The sequence below is a fragment of the Nuphar pumila genome, chromosome 9, assembly GCF_984573655.1.
Source record: "Nuphar pumila chromosome 9, dmNupPumi1.hap1.1, whole genome shotgun sequence".
In the NCBI taxonomy this organism is placed as follows: domain Eukaryota; kingdom Viridiplantae; phylum Streptophyta; class Magnoliopsida; order Nymphaeales; family Nymphaeaceae; genus Nuphar; species Nuphar pumila.
Genome location: NC_143257.1, coordinates 123,949,512 through 123,959,620, shown reverse-complemented (window position 1 = coordinate 123,959,620; position 10,109 = coordinate 123,949,512). Strand labels below are relative to the sequence as shown.

At 36.6% G+C, this 10,109-nt stretch overlaps 1 protein-coding gene across 1 annotated transcript in view; it reads right to left on the bottom strand.

Moving 5' to 3' along the window:
• Positions 1–310: 310 nt before the first annotated feature.
• The window catches only part of LOC149829248 (phosphoserine phosphatase, chloroplastic-like), a 50,244-nt gene continuing 40,445 nt past the window's right edge, over positions 311–10,109 (bottom strand). Inside the window, exons 5-6 of the mRNA XM_090017998.1 lie at positions 496–625; positions 311–408 (exon numbers count right to left, since the gene is read on the bottom strand). Of these exons, the coding sequence (XP_089874124.1) occupies positions 614–625 (12 nt within the window). The 3' untranslated portion in view covers positions 311–408; positions 496–613. The remainder of the gene's footprint in view (positions 409–495; positions 626–10,109) is intronic.

Sequence of the window (10,109 nt, the reverse complement as noted above, 5' to 3'; positions counted from 1 at the left end):
AAGTATGTAGAAATACTTACAAATTTGACAATATATATATATATATATATATATATATATATATATATTGATGAGTTACCATTTTCTTTTGGTGGCTCCCAAAAGTCCTAGATTCACCTGTGCGTAGATGGGCATTGGGCATCTTCGCTCAGTTTTGTGCAGCCTTTGCTGAGCGGTTTCGAAATTCATTGCTCGCCCACTTGTCGCACATGCCTTCCTAATAATCTCTCTTGATAATAGAAGGCCCATGACCCTTCCATTGCAGTGGATTATCTATCTCACCAACTGTTTTTTTTTTGTTGCAGTCTTCATATTGTGTAGTATGTTGGCAAATCGATTGACAACCACCTTCTGCCATACTACCCTCGCGTCTTTCTCTTCGTTCGCAGTCGTGAAGTGATGAAAAACCTATAAATACTTTCAGAAAGTTAGTACACATGAGTATAATAAAAAATTAAATACGAGACACATTAGTTATGATAAACGATTGCATACCATGAATGAGAACATTAATTTGTCCAACACCTCCATCGGGTACTTTTTCCATTGCGCGATCGATCCTAGAAGATGTTGCAGTAGTGACTTCCTAATTTCTTGTATTATTTTTTGTTGTTCAAACCTCGAACTGCATATGAATTGATACACATTAACAATCGACCGACGATATACACTATTTATAAGATAAGTATTGGACAAGTGACAATGAAATACTTACGGTCAACTATCGATATACACTATTTGAATGAGTCATCGTGTGTCACACTGAGAAGACCCTACATCCGACGTTGTCTCATGATGTATATGAGTAGCTAGTATAGGTGGGTCATGTGTAGGCGAAACATCACCTACAGAATAATGAGTTAGAAATTCACACAATGCACATTTAAACTAATCAAGTATACAATTATTTAAATGATATACCTATCGAAGCATTGCGTGAAGACGAAGATTGAGACTGCTTATCACTGAGTTGGGATCTTATAAAGACGATTAACAAGTAACAGTGTTTATATCAACATATAAGCAAAAACATAATGAATGCCCATATTTAAATATAATACAAAGACATTTAACTAATGATGTCTCACGTCCTCCACTTAGTTTTCGACCACTGTGAACTTCACGAACCATATTCTAATAAATAAAAATGTTATTTAGACCAGTTACATGATATGCAATTTCATGGATACATATTCAAATAAAAAATAACTTCATGCAAGCATGGATACAGTCACATCAAACATGGCAATACATTCAAATCATTCATAGCATATTAATGTCAAATATGTACCTGCAACAAACACATTCAAATCATTCACTAAATTGAGTATGCTTCCTCATCACTTATTTTACTTTCATATACTTCTTCCTCCTCATCTTCGTCCTCTTTGTATTCTTCTACATTAGGTGCCCATCCACTTGGTATATCATTTGGATCGCATTCTTCCATACATGTGCCATCCGATAATGGAGATATGACATGCATATCATATCTGACATCGTGACCATAAGAGAAGTCATACATATCATCTGATTGATAGTAATCACTCTCTTCAGTTAACTTGTGTTCCTGTAACTGATCATACTCGGGGTATAATTTAGACTTCACCTTACAAACTACCCACCATTCATTTCTATATGATTTCTTTGTACTCGGATATGAAGTATAGTAAACTTGTTGAGCTTGCGAGGCTAATATAAATGGTTTATATGTTCCAAACCTTGATTTATGATTCACTTCCACAATGCCTGAGGCTTTGTCGACTCTTGTTGTTGTGGGATCAAACTAATGACACTTGAATAAAGTTACACTATTATTTGTGCCTAAGTAAGTCAATTTCATTATTTCTTCTACAACATTGTAGTAGTCATGTTCATTTTCATGGTAGTTGCTACCCTTAATGCACACATCAATATTCATCGTTGACTTGTTAACACCGTAGTCTTTTATATGTAATCGATAACCATTTACGATGTACCTGTTGTAACATTGCACAACTTTGGTCGGACCATTTTGTAAATCACATATTCCTTGATCTTTAACATCACCACGGCGAACCTACATGCATAAACAATGACTGTGATCACGACCAATTAAGTAACTTATTATTGTTTATATAGAAAGAATGTATGTCATCGTCCTTACCAAATCTTTCAACTATGCCACAAACTTATTTTCACGTTCTTTCTGTACTTTTGCATCAGTGAGATGTGGAAGTTTTCTTTGCAACTCCAGATCAAATCGTTTGCACTTAACAAATACTTATATTACCGAACCATGTATGCACGTATAAAACTTAGTGTTACATATTAAGTATACTTACTCGATGTATGGGCCGATTGTTGAGCAATTAAAAAGGATATAGATTTGTGCTGCGTCTTGCTCTCGATCTTCCAAGAGTCTTGACCGACAACTATCAAATACATGCCCAAGTGGTTGAAATATCGATAATTTGTCAGATACAATAAATTGTTCTTCATCATCATTACTAGGTAGGCATGTGTAACATGTTGAAATATGAAGTTTAAATTAAATAGATGAGAAATTTGAAATCTCTTCTGAAGTGTACGCCTCACAAATAGAGCCCTCTACTTTTGCTTTATTCTGAACCTTTTTTTTTAGGTCAAACATGCATCTGTCAACAATATACATCTCGGATTGCAATAAATTTCTCAATAGCATTCAAAAGAAAAATATAAAAATATATATATCTTTCAAATGAGTACATCCACTGATATTGCACAGGACCACCAACCCTTAGTTCATATGGTAAATGTATGATCACATATTCCATAACATCAAAAAATGCTGGCGAAAATATCTTCTCTAGCTAAAAAATAGTAGTGACAACAGAATCTTCGAGATTTTTTACCTCAGATACTACGACTTCTAATGCGCACAATGTTCTAAAAAATCTACTCAACTCGAACAATACTCCCCATATAAGTTTGTCTAACATATCATGAAATGATAGGGGTATCAACCATTGCATAATGGCATGACAATCATGGCTCTTCAACCCATATAATTGTCCCTCGTCTATCTTCACAGCTCAAGCAATGTTAGAGATGTATCCATCTGAAAATCTCAATTGTCTCAACCATTGACATACTTGCTTTACGTGATCTGGTCCAAGCATGTACCTTGCCTTTGGTTTCAGTACTTTACCATTGTACTCTTTGAGTTCCAATTCTGGTCTTTTACATAATACTTTAAAATCCATACGAGCCTTCGAATTATCCTTCGTTTTCCCTTTCACATTCATTACCGGATTGAACACATTATCAAACACATTTTTCTCCATATGCATCACATCCAAATTATATCGTATCAATAAGGTCAGCCAATATGGTAGTTTTTAAAATATAGATTTCGTTGTCCAATTGTGATCCTTCCCAAATCCAAGGAAGGGCATCGAGCTACGGGCATTTGTCAGTCCACATAAAAAGTATTGCAATCTTCTTAAAATCTCTATGTCAGACAACCTTGTAGGTAAACTGTCCATTTTAGTTGTGCCTACTCGAAAGACATTCATTTGTTGTCGGAAGGGATGGTCGCTAGGTAGAAATCGACGATGACAATCAAACTAGTACGATTTTCTTCCATACGTCAATTTAAAAGATTTTGTATCCTCCATGCAGTACAGACATGCCAACCTACCATGTGTGCTCCAACCAGATAACATACCATATGCAGGAAAGTCACTAATTGTACATAGAACAACAACTTTCATATTGAAGTTTTATTTTTTATAGGTATCGTACGTGAGAACACCGTCATCACACAGTATTTTCAGTTCATCAATCAATAACCTTAAATATACATCAAGATTTTGGCTCAGAGAAGTCGGATCAGGGATCAATAGAGACAAAAAAAGATTTTAACACTTCATACACAAGCTTGGAGGAAGGTTGTATGAGGTGATAAGTACCGATCAACACGAGTATAGGGTTGATCTACCCCCAAATGGATTAAATTCATCTGTACATAAACCTAGCTTAACATTTCTCACTTCCATTCCGAAGTTCTGATGAGTATGATCAAAGTGCTTTCAAGCTTCTGCATCAATAGGATGTGTGATCTTGTCTTCATCATGTCAAACTTTATTTGCATGCCATATCATTTGTTTAGCTGTCCTTTAAAACATATATAATCGTTGCAATCTAGGGGTGAGAGGGAAGTAGCGAAGTGACTTGTATAACACTTCTTTTGACGTGCTACCATTTCTCCTTGTCTTTAACTTGAACTAAGGATATCCACATGTTGAACATGATTTGCCATTTCCTTGATCTTTGAAATACAATATGCAGTGATTTGGACAAGCATCTATCTTTTGATACCTCATACCTAGAGCATTGACCATAACCTTCGCATGATAGAGATTTTCTAGCAATTTCTCATCTTTGGGCAACATACTCTTCACAATGGAGCACAAATGGTCAAAACATGATTGACTCAAATTATACTCTGACTTCAAATTCAGTAGTTGAAGAACTGTAGACAAATTAGTGTCACTCTCGCAACCATTCTACAGTGACTCATCATCATCTCTAAGTAAGTCATAAAATCTACTAACTGCATCGTTTGTTGCTTCTTCCTCTACCCTAGTTGGTGCATCACTATGTCCCATAGTATAACCCATTTATGATTCTGTGACATCAAATATCAAATCCACATATGGATTATCGTGCACCACATCTACCTATGCATCAAAATTATTCTAAAATTCTTCACCATGAAGCATCCAATTCTGATAACCACTAACAAAACCCTTCATGTATAGGTGATTTCTAACACCATGAGGTTCTACAAATCAATTGTTCTTACACACCATACATGGGCATCTGATCTGACCGGTGGGATCCACTTTATCGACACTTGCCGTTGTGAATTCAATAAAACTGTCAACACCATCTATATATTCATGTGACACCTCATTATCAACTATCCTATGGTACATCCATTCACGGTTTGCACCCATTTTGTCCTACAATGTTACAGATATTATCATCACCAGTAAAAAGAGAATCTTAATTGTAACGCCCCAAAAGTTTGACTTGAGAAAAGAGAATTTGAATGAAATTCAATTTGAAAGTCAAAGTTTGCAGCTAAGTTTTTTAGTGATACAAGAGGTTTTCAATAAAAGCACGAGTCGATTCTTTCGAGTACGTTAGCCAAAAGATCCAGCAACAACCCATTTCCTATCTAACCCAAACAGTGAACAAAAAGACAAAAAACTTTATCGATAAGAGGTTTAGTTTGTACAGAACAATGAGGTCATCCACCCCTAACAACAAAAGTATAAAACCCGAAGTGAAGTAGCCAGAACGCCGACAAGAAAGATGAGGCTTTGACCATGTAGCATTGCACCACCAGCTGTAAGGAGAGACTATCTGTCACCTACACCCATAAAAATGGGGTCAGTCCTGTGAAAACTGGTAGGTGCGCAAAAAGAATAAGAAGAACAACAACAACTAATGTGAAGCATGCTTATATCTAAGTAGAGAATCTTATGATAGAAACTAGTGCAACAGGCAGAAAGCAAGTGAATAGCCAATATTGTAGCAAAGCTAACATAAGTATCATCATGAGCACAACCAGGCTAATATTACAGTGATGCAAAATCTAACTATAAGCAGTTGCAATATGACTAACCATGCATACTTTTAACTATCGCAAGCAGTAAGCCAGTAGCAAGGTAAAACACGCAGTCAAGCTCAAGTGCAGAGAACTGCTGTGATATCACCCAGATGCAAACTTAATGATACTATGAGTATATCATAATTTATTCTGATTATCAGTTGACCATTGTGGGTACGCATAAGGCATAAAACGTAGAGACAACTGATATCGATTCAGGGGTCCATTATGCTATATATTTTATCATACCCCAAATGACTGACTGAATCCGCTCCTAAGGGGACGACAGGTGACCAAGAGAGTAAGTCTCTAGAGGCGAAAAGGGCCTATGGATGCATCCAACTTCTGCAGAAGTGTTAGGCGGCTACCACTTAGGATACTTATGATAGCCCCAATTTTTCCTACCTCCGATGTTTGGAAAAAAATGAACATTTGCTCATAATAGCCATTATTTGCTTGACCATCAAAGTTTTTATATCATCCATCCTCTCCCTTGATGAACCATCTCGAACAAGTACAACGAAGGGTTTTTCTTCATCGTCGCCTTGTTCTATATGCCTTGGTCTATTTGATCCACTCGAGCATCTTGCCTGTGAAGGTGCATGATTATCAATTAGTGAATGTCCACAATTATGCTTTATTGCATACCATGAGGTTTAACAACCTCGTGCTACTCATCGTAGTGTCACATAACATCAATGTCAAGGGATACGACTACGATGATAGCCAAGGGTCACAAAAGGCACCCAAAACAAGCTCGAACCTGTCACCATGCTCGAGAAAAACCTAAGCAATAGAGGAAATTGCATAACCACAATTTATATGGCACAAGCAAGAAATAAAGCAGTAAGAGCATAAACAAGCAAGTCAGAAACAAAGCCAAGGCACGTAAAGCGCAAGCCGACAGAAAGTAAAGTATTGAAAAGTAAACAGCCAAGGCGCATAAAGCGCGGGGCAACAGAAAGTAAAGTGCTGAAAAGTAAACAGCCAAGGCGCCTAAAGCACGGGGCAATAGAAAGTAAAGTGCTGAAAAATAAACAGCCACGACGCATAAAGTATGAGGCAATAGAAAGTAAAGCGCTGAAAAGTAAACAACCAGGGCGCATAAAGCGTGGGGCAACAGAAAGTAAAGTGTTGAAAAGTAAACAGCCAGGGCGCATAAAGCGCGGGGCACCAGAAAGTAAAGTGCTGAAAAGTAAACAGGACAAGGATGAAAGTGCAGTACGATCGAGGCAACGAGCACTAGAGGGGGGGTGAATAGTGCTTTTAAAAATTGTCTGCGGAATTTTAACGAATTTTGCAATTCGCAAAGCAAACACACAAAGAACACAATAATTTATCCTGGTTCGGTCTTTCCCGACCTACATCCAGTCCCCAAGCAAAACCCGCTTGAGATTTCCATTATCAACCTTGTGTAACTATAAGATCATACAGACCAAATCCGATCTCACTTTCAGTAACACACCTACTAAAAACAAACAACTCCTTTAAACGAAGGAGTCCTTTCTTTTACAGAAAATTGAAATAAGTAACAACTTACAATACAACCTATGAGCCCTTCTTATGAATGCAAATAAGATGCAATTGGCTTTTGAGGTTGTTGAAATACTCTACTCACAAATTCACTGTCTCTTAAAGGAATTTGAGTGAAAAACTGAAGTAAAAAATATAACGTGAGTGAGAAAATGAATATGAGTGAAAACAAAGAGTAATTGATTTAAATTGATTGAATTGCAGTGCTTTTGAGTGTAGAATGCACTCATATTTATAGTTGAAAGTTTCCATACGTTGAGGGTATGAAAGGGTGTCAAAACAGTCAATTTTGAACGATCAAAACGTTTGAAAAATGAAAAGACACGCCTTTTTAAAGTTTCAAGAAAAACGGCAAAATTAGTCGACTGGAATAGTAGTTAGTCGACTGATAATTAGTTATTAGTAGACTGACAGTTATCGTCGGTCGACTGATCTGTTTATCGAGCCGTTTGAAAATCTGAACTTTTGAAACTTAGTCGACTAGAGAAAAAGTTAGTCGACTGATAATATCATCAGTAGACTGAAAAACCCTTCAGTCGACTGCTGCTAAATTTTTCTGAAAATACATGTTCTGTTCAGTCGACTGATAATATCATTAGTCGACTGCTGCTAAATTTCCAGAAAACATACATTCTGTCCGGTCGACTGATAAATTCATTAGTCGACTAATTTGACAAAAATGACATTTTGTTTAGAAAATTTGGCACGAAAGGATTAGTCGACTGGTGAGTCTATTGGTCAACTAATAAACACGAAAATTTAAGAAAAGAGTTTTCTAAAAAGATTTTTATGAAGGGTTCTTTTAGAAAAGTTTTTCTAAAGACTTTTTAGGTGAAATGCAATCGAAATATGCACTCTAAGTAAGGCTCTTACAAGAATCTAAGACTTTTAATGAATTTAACATTTGCACACTAGTCTTCAAAGATTCTTCATCGAATTCTTCAATTCTTGTCATCTTTCTTCATCGCCTTAGCTGAAATGCAGTTGATGTACTTGTTCATCATCAAAACCTTGTACTTGAAGTATCATGTACGGCTTCAGTGGCGTAACAATCTCCCCCTTTTTGATGATGACAATCTTAATCAAAGATGAAGCGCTTAGATGCATAGATGGAGATTTTACTCCCCCTATCAATATGCTGCAAAACATTAAAAGTTAGTACATTCAAAGCACATATATCACATATTGATTGGTTTGCATTTTCATCATTACTTCATTCCATGTCATAATGCAAGGTCTATCTTTTTCTCATGCAGGGTCTATCTTTTTCTCCTGCAATTTCCATCATGTGTCTACCAAGTGTGTCTACCAAGTTCTATCTTTTTCTCCCACTTTGTCATAATAAAAAAAGAGTAAGGGCAAAAATAGTATAAGCAAAATGCAATTTCAAGTTCAAAATATTACAACCCATAAAGTATCAAAGTTTAGAAAACAAAGATTAAAAAAGTAAGTTAAGCAAGTCATTGATTGCAGTAATATCTTTCTGAATCGAAGAAAGTTGTTGAGTCACATCTTCACGAAAAGTGCGTTGATGCAGCTTCAAAGCTTCCAGTCGCTGCAAAATTTCATCATTGTCTTGACTTGTAGAAAATTTCTTTCATTTTGCTTGAGATGAAGGTGTCGCAGAAGATGGTGAGGTTTCAGAAATTGATGGTTCAGTAGGATCAGATGGTTCAGTTTGATCAAAGTTTAAAGGAGGCAAATATTTAATTTTCATTCGTTTAAAAATGGTTTGATCAAAGAACTCCCTTTGCTCAATATACTTTTTATTGGTTAAGGGAACTTTGAAATGTCTGAAAATACGAGTTAGAAGACATCCATAAAGAAGAGAAGGTTTTTGTTTCCACAAATTAGTAAAATACACGTTGGCCCAATTTACAGAAATATTTCCAAATAAGACATAAAGAGCCGTAGAAAGATCTGTGGAATAGTAATCAAAAGATTCAGTTTTAGGTAGAACATTGTGGGCAAGGATTCGTCCAGCAATGCGTGCACGAGTTTGAAGATTAATATTTTTGAAAGGAGGACAATAAGGAGCACCAGGAAGAAGAATTTGTTCAAAAATTCTTTCATCATTAAGTTCAACAGTATTGAAAAGAGTGTCTGAAGGTGGAATTTCTAAGATTTGTCCAAGCATTTTAGAATCAAACTCAATTTCAACATCACGAACAAGAGAGGAAAGAACTCCAATTTCATGATCAATTTGTAAATTCGTGTAAAACAAGTGAATGAAAAAAGGATAATAAAGGGTGTCTGCACAGACATCAAAAAGATGTGAAATACCTGAAAATAATTCTCTAATTTTGTAACAAGAAAACAGGTGAAAGAGGACATTTCGGCCTGGTAAAATAGGAAGTGCAGAAATCGATCCAAATGTATCATATAAAAGAGGATTTCGGAGTAATCTGAGAGAAAATCCATGTTTTGCTGAAGGTGTAGGAGGAGGAGAACCTTTTGCAGATGCAGTCTTCGAACGAGGCATGGTTGAAATAGATTCACCCAAACAAAAAATTAGTTGCAGAGAATGATGTCGGCTTCTAAATGACGTCCGACGGAAGGAAGATGTTGTCCGGCGTTGTGAAGGAGAACCAATGCAACAAAAACACTGAATAGACGAGGAGGAGTCCGCGGTGGATGACGGCAGATGCGAGGAGGCTGCCACAAGGGGATTCCGGCGAGAACTGAAGATGCACTGGTCACGGCAAGAGGATTCCGGCGACTCCCTGTCACGGCCAGAAGAATCCGGCGTGGAGAGGTTCGAACGACACTCTGAGGGTTTTTCGGAAGAGAGAGAGAGAGTAAAAAAAATCCAAGGGTAAGAGAGATAGTGAGAGAGGGTTTCGTTTTAAAAAAAAACGAAAGGGTGCGTGAAAATGAAATGATGCCCAAAAAAAATCCAAGGGGTATCAGGTCGCTTCAGTTAAAATTTTTTAAA